Source organism: Amblyomma americanum, chromosome 9, assembly GCF_052857255.1.
Source record: "Amblyomma americanum isolate KBUSLIRL-KWMA chromosome 9, ASM5285725v1, whole genome shotgun sequence".
Classification (NCBI taxonomy): Eukaryota; Metazoa; Arthropoda; class Arachnida; order Ixodida; family Ixodidae; genus Amblyomma; species Amblyomma americanum.
Window position 1 is genome coordinate 29,366,924 of NC_135505.1, and position 27,901 is coordinate 29,394,824.

General features: G+C 47.7%; 1 protein-coding gene across 1 annotated transcript; it reads right to left on the reverse strand.

The window, feature by feature from the left end:
• Nucleotides 1–23,978: 23,978 nt before the first annotated feature.
• LOC144105141 (cytoglobin-1-like) lies at nt 23,979–27,791 on the reverse strand. Its single transcript, XM_077638312.1, has 2 exons — nt 27,330–27,791; nt 23,979–24,437 (listed from the first exon to the last, which is right to left on the reverse strand). Exons 1-2 carry the CDS (start codon nt 27,777–27,779, stop codon nt 24,129–24,131), a joined length of 759 nt encoding a protein of 252 aa, XP_077494438.1. The 5' UTR covers nt 27,780–27,791; the 3' UTR covers nt 23,979–24,128.
• Between the last annotated feature and the right edge of the window lie 110 nt (nt 27,792–27,901).

Genomic DNA, 27,901 nt, shown 5'->3' on the forward strand with positions numbered 1-27,901 from the left:
GCAGCAATAAGTTGCGGAAAAAAGCATTACCATAGTTTCACTGTCTTCATCAATTTGCATACTGAGAAAGCCCAAGCTGGTGTCTGAGGGCAGCGAATGCTCCTGTAATATAAGTGAAGTTAAGGTCTAACAGTTCAACACCGTAAAAGTCGAGAAGTTTACCATGCTGGTACCGAGTGATGATTCTAAACGTCGGCCGAACTTGGCTGTGTTGCTTGGTGAGGGCACAGGTGGTCCGCTGTGTGCACTCTGAAGTGTCTTCGTAGATATTAGCATATACCCAAAAAACGTCATGCCTTTCTAAGGACACAGTGTAGAACATACGTTAGCTCAGCGTCGGGAACGTCACACTTGCCTCTCCTCTGAGAGTACTTGCAAGCGAACTTCTTTGCAATCGTCACAGTGCAGAGCATACGTTAGCTCAGCGTCGGGCACGTCACACTTGCCTCTCCTCTGAGAGTACTTGCAAGCGAGCTCCTATGCATTCTTCGCAGGTGGACCACTTGGGGAGGTGTTTTGACGGCCCTGCCACGTTTTTTAGTCGACATCTTTGAGATGGATACCTGGAAGCCACGAATTTTGTTTTCTACCGAGTACTCACCAGTTAAGTTCTCACTGCTTCTGTCACCTCCCAACCGTTGCTAGGGGCATTAATTGTAGGAATGAAGTGGTAGTGCTGGTTCACTGAATAAACTGCAAAATACGTAAGGAAAAAAGAGGCACTGGACATGCCAGCTGCTACAGCTTAATCATTTAAGCTGCGCGGAAGTAAAAAGCCAGTATAGAAGATAGACAAAACAGACACCAGCGATAAGCAGAAAGGATAGGGGGAAAAGCAGGATCTCTCTACATACCCACAACACCTGCATGAAAGGAAACGTCACTAACCTCGCAGTGGGTGCCTAAGTATTACATTAAAAAACCAAAACCTCAGTGTTCTGTGAAGAAGGGCAGTGGTCGAACCCGCAGCAGAATTATGAAACGCAGCGGGAAGGTTTCTGTCCGTTCTGTCGGTTCCAATGCTAGCTTAAGCATTAAAAACATTCACTGATGCATCCGGCGTGGTTTCCCAGTCGCTTTCGCGTTCGGGTAGCGCAGTCGCATATTGTGGCGGCGATCGCATTCTAGGCAAAACTGCTAATTGTTCCCTGTGCTTCGCGATGTCGGTGCACGTTTTAAGAGCTACGTATGGTTCAAATTCATCCGGTGCCATCAGTGTGCTCGTCATTATACGTTTCGGTTTTCTCCTACATCTAAATGCGACCTGGATGTTCACGAGCCGAACGTCACCACTGAGCCACTACGGCGTGTGATTAAAGATTCAAATTTGAATCTCAAGTAGTAAAACAGAGTACGCTTGTAAAATGAGTTTAAATCGCATGCGTTGCGCACTAAAACTGCCGCCTTGGCACGCACCCTAAGCTACGGCAAAGAGGATCGGCGGACGCGTAATTACTCAGCGCGTAGTGTTGCCGGCGGTGAAAGGAAGACTTTTTCATGAGAAAAAAAGACTTCGAATACTATTCAAACCTTAGAAGAAATTGTGACACGCCCTGGAAGACAATATCATCAACAGCAAAATTCAAATCAATTCACTTCAATTTATTCTCCAGTTATACACTGGAACGTTCTCCGGGCTAGAAGGTCCGACTGGGGTTGACTGAGTCCCAGAGACGTTTACAAAGCAGCGACAGCTTATATATACAGAGAAATGCTATACGGTAGGAATATACCGAGTGTATATATATAAAAAGTACATACAGAAATATACACACAGAAAAGAGGACACAAATACTGAGTTATATAACCACAAAATGCGAGGGACAAGGCAAATATTGTTTACTGAAGTATTCATGTAGCTTTTTGCGCGAAAAGTTATTCAAATATTTATGGCGATTTATTATAACAGGTAGATTGTGCTTTGTGGACTGCAATTTAAAATTGGTGCAAAAATGAGGAATGAGCCAAGTGTTGGTGTTGCGGGTAGCAACATCGTGTTAATGGCTACATAGGGCCACGGTCGGCGTTTCTTCTTTGCCAATGCGGAGACCGGAAAATCTATACGGCTGTTAGGCGTCGGCCATTGTTGACAGAAGAAAATTTAACGAATTTCTTGATCTTTCCGTCTTGCTCAAACAAATTTGTGACAAAGCAGAAAATTGCTTTGGATTTCGCACCTTCCTTGCAGGCCGCTCCATCGCACACAACGCACACAATCCAGCACTGAAGCTAAGGCTGCTTTCGATACAGTGCTCGTTCACGGCACCAATACTGCAAAAGTTCTGCTTGTGGCGGCAAGGTGCAGACCCAGATCCGTGGTGCAGGTGCAGCTCGCCAGAAGCTTCGTCTGCACGCTGGTTCCGCGGTTCCGTGCAACACAGCGGCGCCATTACTGCACCTAGATCAGACCGGCTTAAATGAAGATGGCAGTGCAAAGGTGCTGTGAATCGAGAACTTGAGTGCAGGGCACCATGAACCAATGCTGGCTGTGCAATGAACAACTGCTTAATCGAGTGTAGCTAACGGCACAAAGTACAGGCGGCATGCAGCGTCTTTATCAGCTCTGGCGTCTGCTAGGCGGAGCGAATATTCCTAGACAGTTTCTTGATTTCGCCGAAAGGCACCGCATGAAACGCTGGAGTCGTGAATAGACGAACGACGTGTATGGCACCGAGACTGTATGAAGTGGCTGTGCTTGGCTTGCTGTGTGCATCATATGACCTTGCTTTTACGGGCGCTCTTTTCCTGCCACCTTCGAATCGTGCCATTGTTCTCCCCGGATCTTGGTAGGATAAGGTTGTCGTTTCGATTTAATACGGTGGATGTTTGGTGTTGGCACAGTCATCATTGTGATAAAGTACGCCATTTAGGTGGGCGGCGTGGTTGATATGCGACAGTCGCAGCGTTTCTGCTAAGTGGTTAGCCATGTTCAGATCGTGAAAGCGCTCAGTTATAGTAGTAGCAAGTCGATGAACAGAGAAGGGGAAAGGAAGTTGCACAGGCCTGTGACTGGGGAGTTGTCACCCACACCACTGCCAGCGTGCCGATAGAAGAGAGGAGTATAGATGCAGGAGGAGAGGAAGGGGAGGAAGAGAGACAAGCGTAGCAGCAGGCGCAGTCGTAGCCATTTGCTGCCTTGGACTAGAAGAAACTGTCCAGACCCGTGCCTTCCAGGAAAGTGAGGAGGGACTGGATGTCCTGGGAAGCGTCGGGACCGGCGGGAAATAGGAGGGAACTTTCCGAATGTGCAGGACGACCCAAGGCCTTTTAGCTGGCAGCCAGTTTTGCCTGGTGGACGGCAAATACGGGGCAATCACGAAGCAGGTGGTCTGTCGTCTCCTCCGGGTGGCCGCAGTGGGAGCAGTCGGCAGTGGGAACTAATCCCTTCCGGCAGGGTATAGACCAAGTCCAAGAGCAGCCCACTCGGAGCCGCAGGAGGAGGGACCTCTGCCGTCTTGGGATACCCTTGTCTGGCAGGAGTTGTGGGGATGCGCCTTGGACACCCCCTCCTCAAGAAGTGGTGGACACAGAAAGAGAAGGACACAGAATGCGCTGTGTGGCTGTCTCTACCGGTGTCGGGGTCTTCTTGGGAGCTTTTTTATCAAAACGTTTTTGATATGAGGCTTGAAGGGCGGGCAGTTCATACAAAGCGGCATGATGTTGCCGTTGCTGTCATCAAAGAAAAATTGGCACATAGCTACTGTTGGTGATTGACCGCGTGTAAAAATGACATCCAGTTGGCATTGGGAGGTTTATGATGTGGTGCTGCGTCGCTGTCACTTCTGGGTCTCGGGAAGAAGAGAATGAGAGAGGGCAAAAGTCCTTGCTTATTTTTCAATACTTACGATGCAGAGTGTTGCGTTACGACCATAATGACAATCGCAGCGTGAAGAAATGTGCCAGTAATAATCCCGCAAAATTTTACCCTCAGGAGTTCGTAGCGTCTTCTTGGAACGGGAACTCGGCTTCGGAGGTTCAAAGCACAAGTTAACAGTAACACCTATTGCCGCCACCTGTACAATTCTGTATGGCAATTCGAAGCTAAATAATGGCTAAGCGCGCACATAAACTTACACGCGTCGGAGAGGCTCCACTGGCTGAATAAAAGTTTTTTTCGCCGCTAAATTTCTGTTTTGTGAGTTAAATTGAATTTTCATTTATTGCAAATAATGAACCATGTGTTTGATCAATACGCAAAAAAAAAACACACTAAGTGCTGTGCGATGTAAGTGCACGTTAAAGATCACAGGCGAGGAGGAGGAGGAGGAAGAAAAACTTTTATTGCTCTATTAAGAAGAGGTGTTAGCGGCTTTCGAATGTCTTCACCGCTTGGGCTGAAGTCCCGGTTGATCCGGTGGTTGGTTCCCTTGTTCCAGGGCCCCACTGAACCGTGCCACCTCGCATGCGTGCTGCACTAGTCCTCTTTGGACCAACAGCTCGCTGCTAATGCAGGCCCTCCCATTGTTCCACATTGTGCTCTTAACATATGGAAGGAGAAGTTGTTCTTGCATTCCCCTGTGATGTGGTATAACGTGGGGGTTGCCCCGCACCACGTGCATGTGTCCGCGTATTGGTTCGGATACATTTTGTGGAGTGTGTGTAAGTTGTGGAAGGTTCCTGTCTGCAGTCTTCGCCAGCCGACTGCTTCGTGTTGTGTTAAGAGTGGGTGTGGCGAGGAATACGTTATTTTCCTGCCTCTGTGATAATTCAGTATATCCGCGAACGTTGCCTCTATCGTCGTGGTGGGTTCCGAGTCCGTTGATGTGTCCGCACGGTTAGTAAGCTCGGGAGCTAGATCATCAGGTCTCTGGTTCCCCTTCACTCCGGCGTGTCCCGGTACCCAGAAAATCTTATGTTGTATTTGTGTGCTTGGGGGCCCTGCTTGGAGGTTTTTTCGCAGCGCCCCTTTGCCGACTCCACCTGCGGTGTAGTGTCTGCATGCCGTTTTTGAGTCCGTGAGAATTGTGAGCGACTCGTTCCTACGGTACCCTTCCGCTATCGCGAGAGCTACGGCGGCTTCTTCCCCCTCGGATACCCTACAGCCTCTCAGTGTTGCGCAGGTGATCATGTCACCTTTGTGGTTCGCCACCACTGACGCAACTCTGTGTTCTTTAGAGTTTCTGTTCCACGGATGTAGGGCCGCATCCGTATATACTACGTTTTTGTCAATCGCGAGGTGCTTTTCTACATATTCTGCCCTTGCGGCTCGCCTTGCCGTGTGCAAGTTTGGGTCCGTGTTCCTGGGTAGGGGGCACACCCTGATGGTTTGGCGAATGTAATCGGGGATGCTCGCTTCACTATCTTCTGTTTCGTTACTGATGTATCCCAACCTTAGGAGGAGCGCTCGGCCGGTGGTCGACTGCTGGAGCCTATACAGCTGTGCACCGAGTTGCACTTCTTTCAGTTCTTCGAAGGTGTTGTGGATTCCCAGCTTTAGCAGTTTTTCGTTGGACGCATTTCTTGGCAGGTTCAGCGCCGTCTTGAATGCCTTTCTGATGAGTGTGTCTGCTTGTTCTTTTTTATGTTGTGTCATGTTGTGGTAGGGAAGCGAGTATGTGATGCGGCTGACCACTAGGCTCTTGATCAGCTTGATTGTGTCGCTTTCCTTCATGCCGGGCCTTCTCTGCGATACCCTAGTAATCATTCTGCTGACTTGCTGCGTTGATTGTTGGAGGAGGCTTAGGGTGTGGCTGCACCTTCTGCCGCATTGGATCCACATTCCTAGGACCCTTATCATGCTGCGTTCTGGGAGAACTTGCCCTTCTAGCCGTATTGCGATCTTCTCCTTGGGTGGCTTTTTGTCAACGCGCAGGACCTCCGATTTCTCGCTAGAGCATGCGAGTCCTCTATCTCTGACATATCGTTCGACGCATGTCGCCGCTTGCTGGATTAGTTCTTCTTTCTGGCCTAGCGATCCGTGGTTGATCCAAATCGTGATATCATCCGCATACATAGCATGCTGGATTCCCTCGATTCGGCTCAGCTCGCGGGCTAGTCCGATCATGGCTATGTTGAAGAGGACTGATGCGATTACGGATCCCTGCGGGGTGCCTTTGTTTGGCGTTTCAAAGACATCGCTCCGCAGGTATCCCCGTCCCACCGTTGCCGTGCGGTTTGACAGGAATGCCCTCACTTAGTCATGTACTCTTTTGCCGCAGTGGGTTATGGTTAGTTCCTCCATGATGGCGCTGTGGCTGACGTTATCGAACGCGCCCTTGATGTCTAGGGCCATTATGATGTTCTCTCCTCTCTTGGGGATGATGTCGAGTACCTCCTCCTTGATTTGCAGGAGGATATCCTGCGTCGATAGGTTCGTTCTGAAGCCGAACATGCTGTGCGGGTACAGATCTTCGTCTTCGAGGTACTGTTGTATTCTACTCGTGATTACCCTTTCGTAGAGCTTGCCCAGGCACGACGTTAGTAAGATGGGCCGCAGGTTCTCCATTTGTAGCTTTTTGCCGGTTTGGGTATCATTAACACCTCCGCGTGTTTCCGTGCTTAGGGCACCGTTCCCGCTAGCCACTGCGCGTTGACGTAGTCCGTGAGTTGGACTACCGCTTCTTCTCTAAGGTTGCGAATTAGGGAGTTTTTAATCTTGTCTGCTCCGGCTGCGTGTTTTTAGTCACGGCCCTGATCGCTGCGTATACTTCTTCCTTCTTTATTGGCCTGTCGAGGTGCGGGTTTTCCTTTCCTTTATACTCTTCTTTATATCCCTGTAGCTTGTCAGTGCCGTAGCACTTCTTTTTGACCGCCGCGAGTATCTCTTCGTCCGTTCCATCGAATTGGTGAATTAATCTTTGTATGGCTTTGCCGCTTTCTGCTTTTGTCTTGGTTGGTTCCGTGAAGGCTTTGAGTATGCGGCATGTTTTGGCAGTGCTGAGCGTGCCGTTCAGCGAGCTGCTGAACTGCTCCCACCCTTGCCTGGCCAGCTGTGTCGCGTAATCCTCCGCTTTTTGTGTAATCTCCGCGATCTTCGTTTGCAGCTTCCTGTTTAGTTCCTGCCGCTTCCACCTTTTCGTGAGTCCGCGTCTTGCTTCCCAAAGTCTGAGTAGCCGTGGGTACACTTCCGGTGTAGCTTCTATTCTGTGAATTTCCTGCGCATGTTGCTCCTTTATTCGTCTGGGTTGCGTGCTCCACTCCTCTATTGAGGTAATTTCGCCCTGTAGCTGTCAGCAGGTTTCTCCCACTCGGCCTGCCGCACTCCCCTAACAAAGGTTAGGTCTGGACAGGTGCCGGGGCTAACGCTGCTGCCTAGTCGCGTTGGCTGATTTTCGTCCGTTACCAGGGTGCAGTTTGTATTTTCTGCTGCAACGCATATTAGTTGCCCCTTTTTCTCGCCTTTCTGGTAGCCCCACCTAGGGCTCCTCGCATTGAAGTCCCCGGCTATGTGGAGTGTGTTTGACTTTGCTAAGTTGCCCGCTTCAGCGAAAAGTTTGCTAAAATTGCCAATTTTCTGTTTGGGTGGACTTTATATGTTTACTATGAAGGTGCTTTTCGCTTTGTGTTGCCTTTTGGGTATGATTTTCGTAATTACGTGCTCAATTCCTGTGTCTGCAATTTCATCATGTGCTATGGTAACTAGGTTTTTGTTAATTATGGTCGCTGTGCGTCCGCTTTCCTGACATTGTTATCCTTTTAGTGTTGGTATTGTGTTGGTTTCCTTTAACATTATTGTGCCTGGTGGTGTTCTCTGTGCGTGGATAAACTGTTGCAGGAGTCCCTGCTTACGCCGGTAGCCCCTGAAATTCCACTGCCAGATGCTTAGTGTTTTGTGTCCTGCCATGCTGATCTGCTGTTGTTGTTCTTACTTTGGTTTTCGGCTCCGAATCTTCTTTCAATAAAAAGCCTGTCCCTGGCATTGTTGGTGATTTTGTGCATGTTTTGTCTTTTGATAAAGCTGCGGAAGTGTTGATTTTCTTGTTGTTGCTGTGCCTGTATACTCTGCACGCCTTGAATTTGCGTCTGCATGGCTTGCATTTGTGTTTGCATGCTCTGCATAAAACTTTTCATCTGTGCTTCGAAGCTATTGCCTACTATTGGTGGGGGGGGGGGGGGGGGGGGGGTGTTGGGCTCCGTGGTTGCTGTGGTGCCAGCGGGGGACGGGCTGCCCTAAGAGCCTGTAGCTCACTTATCTTTTCCTTTAGTTGTCTATTTTGCTCTCTGCTGAGTTCTAGTTCTTTCCTGAGCGTTTTGATTTCTTCATCTTTTTGTTTTCGTTGCTATTTGCCCAGATTGCGGAAAAAGTGATTTGGAAGGGCCTGAAGCTGAAGCTATCAATTATCCTTCTATTAATACACTGAAAAGATTTTTGCGCGAAATTTTCATTGTGCGGTAGTAGTTGGTCTCACGGTTTTTTGTGAATTTCTATAAAGTGTACTTTCTTTTAGAACAACTACTTTCTTTTCGAGTAACTATACTTGATTTATGTTCATCATACTTATTTGTTGTACATTATTGATTATAAGTGTCTCTCCTGATGGATTCTGTATTTTCTGATGGTTTCCGCACAGGGTTTTGCTAAAATGGTTTTATTTTGTTTAAATATTGGCACGAGTGTTGTGCACAATTTCAAACATCATACTAAATTGTTTTCGCTCAAAGTGCTTTGTTCGTTTTTTCTTCGTTAGTTTATTATTTGTTTATTCGGAGTGCATCGCTACAAACTTTGTTATGGGGTCAGGGGACCCAGCCAGGTACAAGTTTTGTACGTTTTGTCCCGGCCTTAGTTTTCTGTACTGAGAACTAAAATGTTAATAAAACTCTAACTCAAACCTTGGACTCCGTCTTTGCTTTGCTGCTGCTGCTGTTGTTTTGGCGGCCCCTTGCTTGTTGTTTTGCCCTCTCAGGGGTGGCAAAGACTCGTCCCTGGGCCCGCCGCGGCTGCGGCTGCGGTTCCGGCCGCGGCCTTGCTGTTGCCCCGGCTGCGGTACTGGCTGTGGCTCCCGTTGCCCTCCGAGCTGAACCATCTTGGCCGGCGTCCTTTCGGCTGCGACTGCGGCTCTTCCTCTGGTGCTGTTGCTGCTCTGGCGCGCCGTATGTTTGGCGCCCCCTCAGCTCCGCAGCAATCTTGAGTCCGCTGCTTGCAGTCCCCTGGTTGCGGTCAGATGTTCGCCGCCGCACACCATGCATTTGAGCTGGAATGGTGTTGTCATTTTTCTGGGTTTCCTGCTCCGCAGCGTCTGCAGTTTCTCGCGTTTGACGTTGGGCATACGTCCGAGCGGTTGTCCCTGCATGCCGCACACGAAGCAGCACTGTCACGTTGGTCTGTAGGGGTATGTCCTTGTATACACCGGCGCTGAATATGACCCACTTGGGAATGTTGGGTTCCGTCGAAAGTGAGAAGGGCAGTCGCGGATTTCCCCAGCATTCTCGCTGGCAGGATCTCATTGTTCCTGCGTTCTCAGCCTCAGCTTGGACTCCAGTTTCCTTTACCGTTAGGCCCGGCGGTAAGCCGTGGATGACCGCCCGCGTGGCGTCGCTGGGCATGACCACGTAGGCCTGTGCGTGGTATACGTTGTGCCTTCGTACGAGAAGCTTTTGATCTTCCGTATCAAGTCCGCTGTTTCGACGATGGAAGTGCTCGCGATTATTATGTTCGAGCCTGGTCGGAGCCTGACCAGAAAATCCTCTTCCTTCATCTTCCCTTGATTCATATTGCAGCGAAGAAGCACACACACACAGAGAAGGAACACACAAAAAACACGGACGAACGCTGCTGTGTGTTCCTTCTCTGTGTGTGTGTGCTTCTTCGCTGCAATATGAATCAAGAATGTTACCAACTTGCCCAAAAACGTGTCTTCATCTTCCCACCGCATGCTTCCATGATTGCACGCGTGGCTTGGTAAGGCTCCATATCTTGCACCTTCAGGCGGCCACGTGACCTAATGATGATCTTCGCTTCGTCCTTGGGAAGCGGGGGCGGCATTTGCTTTGGCTGTCTCCTCGTCTCTCCCTTTTGTACGCTCTTTTTATCGCCGCCTGGTTGCGTCATCCCACCTGCGATCCCATTGGTCGGCGCCATCGTGCCTTTGGTCGTTCCGGAAACGGGGTCTCCTGGCTTTGGTGCAGCGCTGTTCTTGCCGGCGGGCCTTTTTCCTTTCTTGCTTCGTTTGGAATGGAAAACTTCCCGATTTAAGTGTTCGTCCTGCGTCAGGCTGATTTCGCCGTCCCCCGGCGTCCTGTTGCATGACCTCTTTTTTGTCCGCTCCCATGGGGTCGTTATCCGCCTGAGTGCCAGAGCAGGTGGTCGTCGGTGCAGCCTCCATTTCTTGTAGATTTTCCTGATCCTGGGCCGGATCAGGCACTGCGTTGCGATGTCGGGTGCCCGAGTAGCCATTTCCTCCGTTCCGAGGGCATTCCGTCCGGTGGAGCGCCCGCTCGGGTACCGGAGTGGTAGGCCTAATCGTTAGGCCTAGCTCCCGGCCACGGGTTCTTGACTTCGGATCACGATAAAAGTCCAAAAAGAATGTCCTCGTAGTCCTGAGGCCTGGTGCTTCCAATTCTGCTCAAAATTTGGGTGGCCCGATGAAATTGCTGCATTGGGGCTTAGAAAATTCGCGGAGCCTATGCGACACACGACCGCTCGCTTCGACCGCTCCCAGCGGCCCAAATCACAGGCGAAACAAATTATTCCGGAGCCCTCCACTATGGTACCTCTTTCTCTTTTTCTTCTTTCAGTCCCACCTTCCACCTTTGAATTATGGCACTGTTCGAGTGTGCACCGATATGTGAGACGGGTACTGCGCCATTTCCTTTCCTCAAAAACCAATTTTTAGTATCACTCTACCGGCCGCGGTGGCTCAGTGGTAAGGCCGCTCGACTACTGATCCGGAGTTCCTAGGTTCGAACCCGACCGCGGCGGCTGCGTTTTTATGGAGGAAAAACGCTAAGGCGCCCGTGTGCTGTGCGATGTCAGTGCACGTTAAAGATCCCCAGGAGGTCGAAATTATTCCGGAGCCCTTCACTACGGCACCTCCTTCTTCCCTTCTTCTTTCACACCCTCCCTTGTCCCTTTCCTTGCGGCGCGGTTCAGGTGTCCAACGATATATGAGACAGATACTGCGCCATTTCCTTTCCCCAAAAACCAATTATTATTATTATTATCACTTGACAAGGCTTCCACTTCCCTAGTAAATTTAGAAGAGCAGCGCAGGAATCGTGCAGCTTATCTGTGGTCTGAGTGATGGTTACCAATTAGACAAAGAACGGAAAAGCACTTTACGCATTTAAAAAAATGCTTGTACAGTAACGCAAGTCACTTAGCAAAGAGGACTCTCATAGAGGGTGTTGTTGTGGGCTAGTTGTTTTACCAATGCTCAAAAGGGAACAGTGCAAACACAGGGCAAAAAGAGGAACATACAACACGGACGCATTGCTTTAACAAGACAACACTCGCTGTGAGAAGAATACTTTGAGTACATAAAAAATAAAGGTCTCATTTACTTTAGAACGATTGATGTAGTTCGTTTCGGTTCGTGACTTCAAACCTATTCAGAGTAGACACAAGAAAACAGATAACCATGTGAAAATCACATTTATTAGCAGTTCGGAATGTGCCAGTGTTCGTGCCTGAAATTGTGCATTTCGCAGAATTTTGACCTGAATAAGCGAGACCTGTTGCCAACATTCCTCTGTCTTGGTTCTGATTTATATGACTAAATATCACAAAATTCTTACACTTTATGTCCATGATATGCTGCGCTGAAAACTGCTGGCTTCACTGCATTTGTTTTCAAAGAAGAAGCGACCATTTCGGTGCTACCTGAGCGGAAGTTTTGCTTTTAATGCCCTGTCCATGAGTCAACCGCATGATATGAAATAAAAAAAAGGTTTGAAAAAGCACAAGGCCATTTAGCGCGGCGGAGTTAGCGATCAGGAATACTAGTACTTAAACCACCCGAATACACTTCTCTTTATAGGTTATCAGCAAAATATGGATAGGCGATCATTCTGATTCATGCCATGGTGTTTGCGATAGCGTTCAGGTTACTCTTGCGTGACTGATTTCTGCAGATGAACCCCCTACAAGTTTGGATTTTCAGTCACGTCAACCACGATTAAAGTATGGGTTTGGAAATTACTTTGCTTTTCAAGTTTCACTGGCTACGCGTTAGCTGGCTTGTAATCGCGCCTACCTACGAGACGTGAACTGAAGGCTGCAATACAGCTTCAGCATGAAGGCCTGTTGTCTGCTATAATGAAAAAAGGTGATGGCTTACTGCCTTATCTCTTCGTCTGATGACACTCTATAGACTTTTCTGCGCACTTGTGCGGTTCTACACGTTCGCCTGGCCGCCAGTCGGGCAGTGCTGTACGTTCGGCTGAGACGAGGGCGTCACGACTGCGCGGCATCACGCGACCGCGGAGACTGACGGTAGGATGTGGTGCCGTACCCTCACGCTGCGCGCGGGACGCGCCGGCAGACGGCGCTGTCGATAAGTAGTATATCGCTCTACAGTGATCGATAACAAGTTTCAACGAAGAGGGTAAAACGACGACGCATCTGATGCGGGCATATTTTAAAGAATTGTTTACTACGACTGTAGTTGTAATCCCTTTATTTTTGCGGTGCAATCGCGTAGCCACCGGCCAACGAACCATGTGCCTTGCCTTTATAAAAAAAGTAAGGGTTAATCTGTCAATATTTTTTCTCCGGCTAGTCGTGCCTTAACCCATGCAGCAGACAGCATGCTGCGGCATGTGTGCACTTAATAACTACGTCTCTTTCTCCACGTATGTACAGGTTAAATGGCACTAACAAAGTTACAGTGCGGCGATTTGAGATGGGATTGAGAATCGTCTGCACATATCTTCGGCTGCAGTTATAGATGAAACTCTCGAACTTATGCCTCAAAACCGGCAACAAGATGCCGAGGTGTGTGGTGTCTGACAACCGTGCACCACCATGATCGCAGCATTGCGCGATCATGCGCTTGGGTTCCATGCTGCCCACCATTTCAACGAAAGTGTGGTTCAAACTAATTCCCGCGTGCTGTTACTGAAGAGCTTGCTAATTGTATAAATTGCCAACTGCCATCATCGCCGTCAACCACTGGTAAGGATGGCATCAAGTCTTTGGGAGAGTTTCGTAGACAACGGTGATGGGCAGAAAGACCGAAAGTACTCGTCGAGTGTTTCGCACGTTCGGCTGAGATACAAAGGTACTTGCAACTCGTGCCTAGTTTGAACTCACTTCATGCGCACCAGCGCGAAGGCAGTGTGCGTCAGCCGATGACACCATTAGTGGTTAACGCATGTGGTTCGTATTTGAGAGGTGTTTAGCTCGTTTCTCGGAAGTGTCTTTTCTGCGCTTTTTTCGCGAAATGATACTGGAAATAGACGTAAGCTGATGAAGACGAAGATTTCCAGAACACAGCGCGAGAGGCTGGCAAAGTAAAGCGCACGGCGACAGGAAGCATCGAGGCCGATGGGTCTAAAACAGCGGCGAGCGAACCTGATGTAGGGTTCGCGCTGCCTAATGGCTGCATTTAGAACGACAGCCACGAACCCTGCTCAAAACATGACATGTCCGCTGTCTGAATTTCACCTTCACCCAAGCCAAGGTCAAAATGTGCCTGGATAGGAAAAAGACGCAGAAAAAAAATGGCATACCTGACTGGGAGTCCAACCAGGGCCGGCGCGATCAGATTAAAGCTGCGCGAGACCACAAGGCTATGGCGACAGCCCAACAAGTCTCGTGTTAAATTGCACCACACTATCACGCTTTGCGTTGCCGAGCGTCGTATCACCAACTTTAATCTGCTCTGTCCGGTGGCACTGCCCGCTCATTGTCGTCTGCTACGCAGCGCAAATCCGTGCTTTCGCACTGATTCAAATATAAGCGTTCAGTGTAGTTTGCAAAATTTTGGCCCTACCTACCCCCAAAAGTTGACCTCGGGCGATCTGGACTGTAAACGATGTCCAACCATAATTGAGAGTGCCCGGAACAATGGAAACCTCCCAATTTTGGCTCAGGTCATGGATAGAATGCTATCGCTAGACCTTTGGGTATAACCGTGGTTAAACACTGGCTAACTTTTCCGCTTCTACTTCCACTCGGGTTTTCTTTTGAAATGGTATTGCTTGCACAGTAAAAGCATTTCACCCGAAAAAAATCACAGTTACCATTATGTAACGCGACAGTCAGTGATAGCTGTTTAGGCGTTTAATTTTGGGGATATTTTGAGCTATAGAAAAGACACATTGGCCTCATATCGCACTGGTGTAGCGGTCAATTGATGCAACCCTGCACTGCCAGGGGACTGTTCAAAACAGAACCATCCGTAGGCTTATGCAAACCAGTTTGACCATGGCATTATGTGAGTGCATTAATTTCCAGTATGTGCGTTAATGACATCCACCCGGTGGGTGGATTTTATTAACGCACCCAACGGTTACGCCGACGGCGACGACAGCGGACGACTACGACGCGCAAGCCAGGGACGGGCGCCTAACAACTATCGCGGTAAAACATGGCTTGACTTCCAAGTTCTCAAGAATCGTCACAGTTTCTTCCCGCAGCTCATTCTATTTTGGATGCGTAAACTGTGAATATAAAAATATCACTGCCTAAGTGAACATTCCTAACAGCGTTATAGTGAAACATCTCGGTGAATTACTGTCTTTTGCGACCGCACCGCCTGCGTCGTCGGCATTCGAACACAAAGAAGACATTTTTTTATCCTAATAATTGGACAAGCAGCTCTGGCGGTTTAATTAGGTTTGAGGGTTGCCACTTCAGAGCCTACTTTGTAGCTCGTAGTACAGGTTCGGCAAGTCAAAATATTGTATTACATTATTGGAGAATGTTCGAAGGAATGAAACCGCACATAGAAAGCATTGTTCCATTTCTCCCCAGGTTTCAAAGCTTTGAGCTCCCCTCAGTCAAACAAGAGCTCTGAATCTTTCGACCATCATTCTGTGCACTCAAGCTACGTGTAGCCGTTTTACGCAGCAAGTTAAGAACCGCTAGCTCTCATCGGCATTCACGCTGTGTGTGCTTGATCAGCGGCCGGTGAAACAATTCCAACTCTCATTTCCGCCTCCCAGTCGTCTAACATGCACAGGCTGAAGGCGTTCTGAAGTTTCAAAATTTTTTTTAGTTTTTTTAGCACCCGCTCATGCAGACACGCACATGGATGCTCGTCGAGAACATGTGAAGCGCGATGCCAGCCCATTCTCTTCCAAGTTTAAGGGCAGTGGAAAGGCGAATATGCTTTAAGATGTCCTTAAAAATATTTTAGAAGTACCTCATGCATGCCCCATCGCCTCTAATTAGGCACATTAAAGAAATGACTTCCTAGCTCACGTCATCACGCACGCCCAACGTCTGCCGCTGGCACGCAAGGCAGGGTTTTCCGCGGCAAAAACTTTCAAGCAAGTGGTGGGGTTCGTAAAGGCTATAGCGTCCCCTGACGAGAGCTATAGCAAGCAGGTGGTAGATATAGTTCGGCGAAACGTACCCTAATTCGTTGCGCCTGACAGCTCAGGGGAAGCAATTCACGAGTGTAGAAATCAGTGACCACAGCAGAGTAATTCACAAGGGCTGTCTGCGATCATACTGCGCACTTAGCCAACAAAAATTAGATTAGGATTAGCTTTTTTAAACCTAGTTATACAAGACGAAAGCTCCGTTTGGCTGCTTCGCAAGCCTAGCTTCTGCTCCTCGCTTTCAACGGCTCATTTAGCTCACGTCCTCTTCAGTATTTCTTCTGAGCTAGCTATATCGGTGGGATGATCGGACGCGGCTTGACGGCGACGCCGAAGAGTTGACACACAGAAGAGTTGACACCGAGAAGAGCTGACCCAGAGTTGACACAAGAATAATCTACTCACCTTGGTTAGTTGGATATATCTCTTTGATGTCTCTTAGCGTATAAGTACCTGACTCTGCACGGCGATACTTGAAGGATTTGGTCCCGTAGTCCGTTCTTTTTCATTCCGTAGTTGTGAATCGGCGTTGGCTATTGGCTAACGCCAGCGTCTTATACTCGCCATCGATGAAAGACATTTTTTTAGCATTGTAAATATAACCGCTCTTAACGTGGATTCTGTACTTCAGTCGACCTCCTATAGGACCATCACATAAAAGAGTCAGTAGATACGCGCACCGGTGGCAGCGCGCATGACGCCACCCGCTATAAATGACCCATTCGGAAAGTCCACCTCCACTGACCACGGCGGCACTTCAAGAATGTTGTCGCCTAAAACGTTCCCCTACATTCCGAAACAGAGGATACGCCATGGAAAATGTAACGGCTCTTGTTACTGCTCCCTATTTGTACTGCGGTGCCCACGGATGTGTTCCTTTTTCTATCGTCTTGTTCCGTATCTGAAATTTTTTTTTGCTTTTGCAAAAAATGCACAGCTTTCAAAACAACTGGAACAAATTCCGGAAGGTACCAAACGGATAAGAGTGCATCTGACTGACAGGCAGAAAAGTGGACGCAGTATCGGAGTGGAAGCGAAAATAGTTCTGTGTCAAACCAGCTCACATGAATAAATCACGTGATCCAGAATCTGGAAAACTCAGTAGATTACTCAGAACACCGTTAGTCGGAGGTCAAACATATCTATGGCTTAAAATATAAAGAAGGCGATTCTTTAGAGTCCCTGGAGCGTGAGGTTAACAAAAAGAAAATAATTGAAAACAAAATCAAACTCGTGTGTGTGGGCATAGTGGGCATAGACAGCTGGAGTAGACCAGTATCCTCCAGCTTGTAGATTGTCGTCAAAAAAACAGTAATCCTAAATCAAGGACATGAACTAAAAAACGACAGCATACCGATCGGTGAAGACTTTTCCCTAAAAATAAGGAAGATAGGAAAAAAACTCGAAAACCAGTGCCAAGCCAAAACGCGAGAAAAAGGATGTTGTTTCATGACCATTTGAGAACTTTCTATTAGCAGCCAAGCCTACATCTCGGATTATGAGAAGAATGATAACGTGCCATTGCTAAAGAACTATCGCAAGAAACAGGCGTGACCGAACACGCCTTCACAGGGGCAGTCAATACTATTGAACGCCAGATTTAAATAATCAGTATGCTTGTGGATCTAAATATCGATATCCCAAAACAAACCTATTCGAGGTGACAAAGGAAATGCGACAAACAAGCAGCAGCTCCGAATAAATAACTTTAGCGCTCGAAGCGTTACCAGCGTTATTCTGAGCGCATTAAATCCTGCTTCTTCAAAGCCCTCAGATAATGCATTTCGTAAAGGTAGTCCTTCAAGGGGTAGAAGTGTAGCCGTGATCATTTAACACAATTTGCAGGCTGTTTAGCTTGAAGACGTAAGTTATCTTATGTGCATTTCCATGAAACTTTTGCTGGGGACATTGCTTTATTTTGTATGCGGTTTATAGGCGTCCTAACGCCCCACATGAATATCTATGGTACAAATGTACGTATCAAAATGTTGCACACAGCCACGTGCCCACTTTGTTCTCGTCCTCCCCTCGGCCATGAGCCCGCGGCACTATGAAATTAACAAAATATTGTTATTTGGTGACTTCAGCTTAACCAGCTGGTGCTCACTGGAAACGTCTGTAGCCGTGTTCAGGCTACAAGAAAGGCATGGAACATGTATTCGATACAACGTTTACGTACAACTCGTGTCCACTCGTTCGTGCGCCGACTCGCGAATTTCGTGGAAGCAGTTGACTGTTTGATTTTGCATTTATTTCCAATGCCTACCATGATTTCACTCTGTCGTTCGTACAAAGATTTTGGGGCCGTCACCTGGTAATCGTTTTCATACCCATTAATCATATTTCCAAACCAGAAAAATATAAAGCGCGTCCAGTCATGAACTTCACACTTGCGGCGAACACGTCTTTTACTGAGAACCTACAAACTGCCATTGTCGCATTTGATGGAACAAGCGCCTTAGCGCTCTACAATCAGTATTGAAAAATCTGTCGCTATTGCCTAAATAATTTTATGCATGCCAAATATAGAAACGCTGGGAAGCAGGCGCCTTGAAAACTCGCAATATCTCTCTTATCAGACGCCGAATTAAAAGGCTAAAAAAGCAACCCCTGCTGCGGAGTGTAATTAACAATCTAAGAAAAAGCCTTGAACTAGCACTTGCAAAAGATTATTTCGAAACAATCTAGCCGAAATTATTAAAAATGACCATGGTAAATTCAGGCGCCGCATAAGCAATAGAAAATCGCTTTTATCAGAAATAAGAATCGACACTACAACGGTTACCAGTTATAGTGCTATTGCTGAGTATTTTAGCAACTACTTTCGTAGGTTGTTTTCTCAATCAAAGCCATGCGATGCGGTAAGTACTACATCAGCACGCCCGTCACATGTTAGCTTTGACGGCATTTTTTTTCACGTTACTTTACTTGAAAACTGGATCTTGCGCATGGCCCTACCCGCCGCGGTGCCTTAGTGGTTAGAGTGCTCGGCTACTGATCCGAAGTACCCGGGTTCGAACCCGACCGCGACGACCACGTGTTGATGGAGGCGAAATGCAAAAGGTGCCCCTTTGTTGTGCGATGTTAGTGCACGTTAAAGATCTCCAGGTGGTCGAAATTATTCTGACGCCCTCCACTACGGCACCTCTTTCTTCCTTTCTTCTTTCAGTACCTCCTTTATTCCTTCCCTTACGGCGCGGTTCAGGTGTCCAACGATATATGAGACAGATACTGCGCCATTTCCTTTCCCCCCAAAAAAACAATTATTATTATTAATTTTCCACAAGACCCGACCGACGATATTCCAGGCGCGTTTTTTCGGAGGTACACCGAATCACTGGTCAGATATTTGGTTATCATATTTCGTGCCTCGTTGTTAACCGAGAGAGCGTCTGATGCCTGGAGGATAGCCCGCGTTTCGCCTATATGTAAAAATGGCCAACGCTTTCAGGTAAAAAACTATTCTTAGAATCATTTTGCTGAAAACTAATGAAAAATTTTATCGCAAGTAGCAATGATGAATTTTTTTATCGCAACGACACACTATACAGATAACAAACATGGCTATCATAAATGATTTTCCACAGTAACTCAATTTTCTGCTAACCATTCACTAGAAAAATGCAGTCAGGTTTATGAAATCTTTCTAGATTTCATGTTTCTCACGATAGCCTAATCCTAAGACTTAAAACAATCGACCTTTCACCCACTTTCATTCTTTTTTTTAATTGGTTTTTGATGGAAAGGAAATGGCGCAGTATCTGTCTCATATATCGTTGGACACCTGAACCGCGCCATAAGGGAAGGAATAAAGGAGGGAGTGAAAGAAGAGAGGAACAAATAGGTCCGTAGTGGAGGGCTCTGGAATAATTTCGTCCACCTGGGGATCTTTAACGTGCACTGACATCGCACAGCACACGGGCGCCTTAGCGTTTTTCCTCCATAAAAACGCAGCCGCCGCGGTCGGGTTCGAACCCGGGAACTCCGGATCAGTAGTCGAGCGCCCTAACCACTGAGCCACCGCGGCGGGGCTTTCATTCTTTAGATTAAAGATTTTTGACTAATCACAAACAACAGATTGCGCTCGGTCGGCACCAGTCTGTCTTCCAGTCTCATCATCATTTGATTGTCCAGAGATGACTTTTATTTCGGTATGTTACGGCGCAATGATCAGAGTGACCTGTAAGATATCCTTTAATATAGTGCAGTGGTGTAAGCGATGGGACATCCATCTAGATCATCCGCAGTGCAGCAAGTTGTCGGCCGTTAAATGTTTAGGAGTAGCACACATTAATAACGCTACTTGGAACTCCCTTAAAGATATCTGTTCTCTCGCATTCAGCAACCTCTGTCATCTCAGGCATAAGCTTCGAAACGCCCCGGCTAATGTTAAGCTCTTAAGATATAGTACTCAAATTAGGCCCAAGCGCGGATATACTTGCATGATTTTGGACCAACATACCAAGTAGAACAAAATTAACGAAAATAACGAAGCGCCGACCAAAAGGTGTTGTCAAGATGGAAGGACGTTTCGACTTCCACACGGAAGTCTTGTTCACTGATGGAAAAATTTCGCACACAAAGCTTAAGCACCTTGTGCTAATCGTCACAGGCATCTAGCGTACGAGGGCGGTAGATTGCCGATGTTACGGTTGAGCGTCTGATCTGTTGTCTGGATAAACAAAGACTCCAGATATTGGCGTGACATCCAGTTTTTATCACGGCCGATAATTGCCGCTTCTTCCCAAGCGATATCATGCTTCGTGTTTTCAACGTGTTCAGCCAGTGCGTCGGAACAAGCCTTCTCTTTCTTGACATCATTCTTGTGCTCATTCAGCCGTCTTTCAAAGTTTCCGCTTTCACCTACGTAGGAGTGATCGCAGTCTGAGCAGGGGATTTCATAAATTACTCCGGGAAACTTTTCCTTTTTTAGCTTGTCCTTTACGGACACCAACTCGTGACGAAGCTTGCACGCAGGCACGTGAGCTATATGCACATCGTAAGTGCGAAAAACGTGGGCCAATGACTCGCTCAAGCCTGGCACATAAGGTATTGCAGCTCGGGCACGGAAAGGTAGGCGAACGGGCTGAGCTGGTCTCGTTGTCTGCTGTATTACAGCGTTCACGAAGTGCTGTGGGTAGCCACAATTGTTGAGCTCGCGTCGCACTTGGCGTATGTCAGAGGCTTTTTCTTCGGGTTTCGAGCATATTCTTTCCGCACGGCGGAGGAGGGCAGAAACGACGGAGCGCTTATGGCACGTAGGATGGACTGAATTAAAGTGAAGATATTGGCCTGTGTGCGTGTCCTTTCTGTGCACCTTGAATGATAGGCGGTCATCACGTCGCTCCACCATGACGTCCAGAAAAGGAAGACGGCCAGAAATCTCCTCCTCGACGGTAAACTAGATGGAATCTTCCATGCTGTTCAAATGGTTCGTGAAAGCAGCCAAGTCATTCTTTTTGATTATGCAAAAGCAGTCATCAATGTACCGCAGGAAGACCTCCGGGCGCGGATCGAACGAAGCCAAAGCGCGGCTTTCCAGTGCTTCCATTGAGAGATTCGCCGTTGTGACCGAGATAGATGCTCCCATGGCAGTGCCATGAACCTGCTTGTAGACAGTGCCCCGAAAGATGAAGTACGTGTTCTTCAAGCAAAACTGCAGAAGCTTCAACAGGTCCGATGGATCGATGGGTGTCCTAGCACTCAGTCCGTCGTCGTCCCGATGCGCTGAACGGCATACCTCCACCGCCAGGTCCACGGGGACGCTGGTAAACAGTGATCTGACGTCCAATGACACCATTATCTCGTCGCTGTCAATCGTGATTTCGCGTATTTTTTCAGTAAAATCAAAGTAGTTGCGTACGAAAGTCTGTCTCTTGCCAACGAGTGGCGAAAAAACTTTGTGCAAGTAGCCTGAAAGCCGCTACAAGGGAGAGCGGGTAAAATCCACTATTGGTCGCATTGGAACGCCTGGATTGTGGATCTTCGGGAGGCCATATAAAGCAGGGGCAGATCCATTGTGGCAGAGGAGCGTGAAGTATAACGACCTGTGCTGTGGTGGAACAAACTGGAAGACGTCTGTCAAAAGCCTTTGCAACTCTCGCTCTACCTTGAGTGTAGGGTCCCGCTTGAGTCGCATGTACGTCATAGTGGAGCGACGTGATGACCGCCTATCATTCAAGGTGCACAGAAAGGACACGCACACAGGCCAATATCTTCACTTTAATTCAGTCCATCCTACGTGCCATAAGCGCTAAGTCGTTTCTACCCTCGTCCGCCGTGCGGAAAGAATATGCTCGAAAGCCGAAGAAAAACCCTCTGACATACGCCAAGTGCGACGCGAGCTCAACAATTGTGGCTACCCACAGCACTTCGTGAACGCTGTAATACAGCAGACAACGAGACCAGCTCAGACCGTTCGCCTACCTTGCCGTGTCCGAGCTGCAATACCCTATGTGCCAGGCGTGAGCGAGTCATTGGCCCGCGTTTTTCGCACCTACGATGTGCATATAGCTAACGTGCCTGCGTGCAAGCTTCGTCACGAGTTGGTGTCCGTAAAGGACAAGCTAAAAAAGGAAAAGTTTCCCTGAGTAATTTATAAAATCCCTTGCTCAGACTGCGATCACTCCTACATAGGTGAAAGCGGAAACTTTGAAAGACGGCTGAATGAGCACAAGAATGATGTCAAGAAAGAGAAGGCTTGTTCCGACGCACTGGCTGAACACGTTGAAAACACGAAGCATGATATCGCTTGGGAAGAAGCGGCAATTATCGGCCGTGATAAAAACTGGATGTCACGCCAATATCTGGAGTCTTTGTTTATCCAGACAACAGATCAGACGCTGAACCGTAATATCGGCAATCTACCGCCCTCGTACGCTAGATGCCTGCGACGATTAGCACAACGTACTTAAGCTTTGTGTGCGAAATTTTTCCATCAGTGAACAAGACTTCCGTGTGGAAGTCGAAACGTCCTTCCATCTTGACAACACCTTTTGGTCGGCGCTTCGCTATTTTCGCCAATGTATTCACCCGACCAGACGAGATTTCGTCGAAGCTTAGATTTCAGAACAAAATTAAGCTCGAGAAATGCAAAGGAAAACAGTTAGTTTTGTATACTCAAAACTTGTACCCACTGACTCCCTGTCAGAATTTATCCACGCTCACAGTACTGAAGAACTGCAGTTGAGAAAGCAAAATTGTCGTTTCGATTTTCTTTCATTACTGGAGTAAACCTGGAGTGACGCCATAGCTACTGGCCGAGTGGAACTTGCTTAGTTAAATTGCAAGGTCAGTCTTTCCCCGCTCCGTTTCGCTGGACAATCCATCTTCGTCCCACTTGATACGGCGCATGCGCTCACTGACGGCGCAGCCACGCTGAAGGCTCGAAATGATACCGTAATGTAGCTATCGCTACAAAAAGCCTTGACTTGACCCTTCGACCTATCTTTCCCCAATACCAAGGAGTACAAGACACTATCACGAAGCTTTATTCACAGCGCATTTTGTCCGGGCCGATTTTTATGCTTGCTCTGTCACGGACACTAACAGACAGGAACTCATTACGCGAACCTTATGAACCCCACAGAATCTAACCTGGGTCCTTTCGACATGCTTCATGCTGCTGTTATTGCTGCTATATTTTAGTTCTGTTGCTGGGATTTGCTTTCACAGCGCAGTTCTTAAGCGCCCGTTCGTGGGTTCAGCTGCGTCGCCGCCTTCTTTGAAACCGAGCCAATGCAATAAATAAGCAAACATTGCCGCTACTAGAATTCGAACCCGCGGCGCCGCAATAGATCAGCTCTGCGAGCCTTCCACAAGAGCTCTTGGCTATGACCGCAACCGATAAAGCCGTGTTTTAAAGTACAGCACATTCTGGCGTTTTGAAATGCAGATCGTCGTCTTTAACGAATACTGCTGTCGGACTACTATACACATTGTTGTTGACCCTGAAGCAACGCAACATAGCGACGATGGGGTACTGGTAAGAGTTTCGTGGAGATTCAAACCGGAAAAAAAATATCCAGGGTTATCTCGAGTGGTTCCTAAATGAAAATTGAGGAACCTGAGAACATGCGCATTCCCGCGCGCTCTGCATTTCACATCGTATTCTTCAGAAAATAACACTGAAATCGAACTAATATCGTCGTCAGACGTGCCGACCACCCAGCAAAGCAAAGAAGCGAGTCCGCAGAGCCTGAGACGACAGTGCTGCGCTCAATTTTTGCATTACGGAGAATCCTAAACGTCCTTACTTTTTTTTTAATGTGCCCTTCCTGGCTTTTACCTAAGAATGGTCTGCGCATGTACATAAATTAAAATAAATAAAATAAACATTAACAATCGGGGCCTGCAAGCGAAGCCTCATCACCTACATGCTTGTTGGCTGCAAAAGGTTCTTTATTGCTCCCTCTTTTATTCGCACAAAAATCATCTAGAGGAAGCAATTTGTCGACTCCATTTATTCGCAAGACTTCAGTTCTCGCTATCATTTGCACAGATTAGTTATAGCACAGCAGAAATGAGCTCGCACGCAGTAAATTCCGAGTGTATAGTGATCAGTTCAAATTCGGTGAGTTATTCGGTGAGATGGTTCACAGACGTTAAGCATCGTTCCTAAGCTTTGCCCTTGAAGCAGCAGAGCGCATTTGCGTTTTGTTAGGACAAAACCCCGGCAGTCATTTCCAGCGCACGGCGGTTCAACGGTTCGATTCCCGGATGGTGGATTCTGGTGGAGCCGGCTTTGCGCGCCCTTGGCGAGGCGCGTCTCGGCGCGCCGCCTGACCTCCTCCCTTGCCTGAAGCGCTGGTTCCGCTAATGGCGCTCAAGTCAGCGAGGGGTGCCGACACGCCACCGGAACCCTCCACCGAGGGTGGTGGCTTCGGCGGCACAGCTCCTGCACCGGCTGGTTCGACGGATATCTCTTGGCTATCGGACGACGAGTTCTGGCTGGAGGCCGAAAATTCGGCCACCTCGTCGTACACGTTCCTCGTTATTACGTTCATTGTCTGGGAAAGAAAAAGCGCAAAACTGAACTTCAGGGAATGGCAGGGCCGGGGCTTTGCTTCGCACAATCCGCCATAAATAATTTTCGCTTTGTGTCTAGTCTTCCCATTATTTGTGTGTTGACAGCCACTATCAATATGCTAGCTTCTGTCACTTTAAAGTAGAAATCTGAGGGTGCAGAAAAAAGTAAAAGGCAGAGGTTTTGTTTTTGCCACCTAAACTAAGTTTTATTGACATCAACCAATTTAATGCATTTCATCTACCGCTTAGAAGCGCGCCAAATATTGCAATTCAGAACACTATTTACATGTGACGAAAGCATTGGCGATTTTTCCAGCCTACGGAGAGCGTCTAAAGTGATCCAACATAGCGGCGTTACTGAGAACGCCTTCAGGGTTAAGCCTATAGGTAGAATAAACTAGTATATAAACTAGTTTTTCCGTGATTGCAAACTCTTGTGAGCCAAACAATTTTGTTCATCGTGGTTTGGGAGGAATAAATGAGATATAATAAAAAATCCTTCCCTGTCTTCAGCATAACGAAGGCCAGCGTGAAAACGGAGATGTACATGATTCACGCCCTCTTTGGCTAGACTGGTGACGTCGACGAGACCCTTGTACACACGTATAAATGGCAAAACATCGAGCACAATATCTTTGGCCGAATTTCTAGCGCAGCAACACCACGTGGAAGGAAACGAAGTAGGCGGGACACAGCGCTAATAATAACTTCAATTTTTATTCAATGAAGTCTGCTTTTATAGAGTAACCGTTCTTAAAAACAAAAAGATATCACAATAAAAGTTTACGATAGCACATTGGTTACTTCATTCGCCTTATGCATGAAAATGCGTGAATTGGGGTTTACTCATGTCTTAGATATCTGAGGTCTTTTGCTGTGAGCAATATTGACGGTTTGCTGATACACGTGTTCCCGGAAATTTCAATTTTTATGGCATCAAATATTTGATATTTGCAAAAAGCGCAACCAACTGATGGGGTTGAAACGACGACACAGGCGACAAAACATTATTAGCCCTAGCCAATGTCTGCTTGTTCACCTGTAGAAAGGAACGTAAGCAAGTCATGGAAGCAAGTCGATTGCCTGTTACGGCCCATTTGAATAAATCACTCCCCTGCGGCAAGTGAGGAATCTAGTCATTCGCAGCGTGCAATCTTGCCTGCACACATTTAATTTTTTTATCACACGCTTATCACATTTCAGACATCCCCCGCACATAGCTCAGTCTTCAACAACAGTGCAGGGGCAACGTATCTACCCTGATATGGTGAACGTTGCAGATCATGTTTTCATTTCAGTTCCTTCATGCGCTCGCAGCCCTTCCCCAACCAACAACCGGTAGTGCTCTGTAGTTGTGGGAATCAATGTTCATCGACCATCATCACTGCGCTCCTGTATTTGGCAGAGGCTGCGGTTCTGTTATTTCCTTTTTGCTTCTTTAATTTGTTCGCAACGGCAGCTGCGGTTATTGTAACGCGGGCAAGTTCCCAACGATACCAGCTTATTCCTAATCGAACTTGAAATTCAATGCTTTCAACTCATATCGAAGGATACACGTTAGGAAGATCTTTTTACTTTTTCATCAAAATGATCTCATGTTGGCTACTTAAGCATTACCGATATTGACGGGAAAGCCGTGTATTCTGCGAAACACAGTTACTGGATGATGTACCGCGTTTGTCAAAAGTAACCGGGCAAAGTTGGTTTGTTTCGTAGCCGCGTAGCGGAACACTTATGGCAGCCCTTCAGCTCCAAATCTGTGCAAAGTAAGGGGAGCACTGGTTCTCATGTTTGGCACCTTTCGGTTCTTAGAGGTGCCGTAACGGCTCCGTTATACGGTTGAGAAACAATAACCCGCTGCTCGGTTACTTTTGACAGTGGGGGTACGTGAGGGTAATATGTTATATTTGACGGCTAAATCGCTTCGTGGAGTAATACATCGACCAATAAGTGTGTCTTAGAATAGAGGTGTATAAGTGTGGCTGAAAATTTCCCTTAACGTCATTAGACAGCGATCGAAACACGACGCCTTAATGTAGATTCAACATCGCGGAATCCCTGCGGAAACAGCCCTCAGCAAGTAAACAGTAAACAGCTAAGGTTTTCAGTCTAACTTTACGTAGAGCTGTTTAAAATGTGAATTAGAATCTACCATATGCCTTGTAGTGATTCTAAAAACTGAATGTTTCACCAATCCAGTTTTCGGCTCGTGCACCTTAAAGCTGAAGGCATATAAACTTGCAAACTGGTCGGCCTTTACCGATGTAAAATAGCGGCCACAAGGGCTGAGCACACACCCCGAGTCGAAAGACATAAACGCACACAGCTGTTTGAACCGCTGCTTGCAAAAAAAGCTGCACCCCTAATTAGTCGCTCAAACAGCACCGATTAATTTTGTAGAAATTAGATACAAAGCAGTATCAGCCGCAGTTTGTCTCCCTAAAAGCTACCCGTTCCGAGCGAGCACTAAGCGGTTGCTATTAGTTCTAATATACGTGCTACTGACTGAGACTAGCTAACGCTAAAGCTAACGCGACGAGGAATTGTGCTTGGAGCCTACAGTGATCCGTATTTCCTCCTGCAAAAAGAAAGGAGAAAGCTCTAATAATGCACAGAATTCGGCGGAATACAAATGCCTTTTCTAGAAAAACAAATGATTCCTGCTGTTTGCTGGGCGTAGGCACTTTACACTATTAATAGTTTGGAAGCCATTGCTCCCCTTTAGCCTATTGCTTCTTCGTCTGCTGCAGTTTTGTTACTTAAATAGGCTACAGCTCTTAAATACCATGTCCAAATCCTCTCTTAAATTCCAAGTCAGGCATCTATCTCAGGGCATGGCAGGTTAATACCTCTTCTTATAAACGAGAACCTACCTTGAAGAGCTTCTTCCAGGCCCTGACGGCTGCAGGCGTCATGAGCGGACCGACGTGAGACATCATCTGCTCCAGCGTGACCGCCAGGAGGCTCTCGAAGTGCTCGGGCTCCACGCCTCGCCTGGCCAGGTGGTTGACGGCGTTCTTGCGGATCAGCTCGGCCAGCACGTCGGGCTCCTCCATGCACTCGACGAGGGCCGACAGCTGGTGGCCCACGGCGCATGCGTGCGCCCTGAACTTGGGGTCCCCTTCGAGCGCCCGCAGGTCCCTGCCCCTGAACCTGGGGAAGAGCTCCAGGTAGTCCGGGTACTGGGTGAACATCCCGACGAAGATGAGAACGCCGTAGTCCGGGTTCTGCTGGCAGAACTTGTGCCAGCTGCGACGCACCAGCTTCTTCTCGTGGTCGGTCATGCCGGTCCGAGGGTCGCTCTTCCGCAGAGCCTGGCCCATGGCGACCCTCTCGCTTCTTCATCTCCTTCATCATCTTTTTCTTCGTCGCTGGCCTCAGCTCTACCAAACGCTGCACATAAGGCTGTGAACGAGAAAAATGACGCTTCTCTCACCCTGTTTTC

Bases quoted from the DNA above. Each gene is read 5' to 3' on its own strand.
- LOC144105141 (XM_077638312.1), bottom strand. From the start codon at position 27,779: ATGGGCCAGGCTCTGCGGAAGAGCGACCCTCGGACCGGCATGACCGAC. The intron at 24,438-27,329 runs GTAGGTTCTCGT...TTTCTTTCCCAG, and splicing joins CCTGGAAGAAGCTCTTCAAG to ACAATGAACGTAATAACGAG.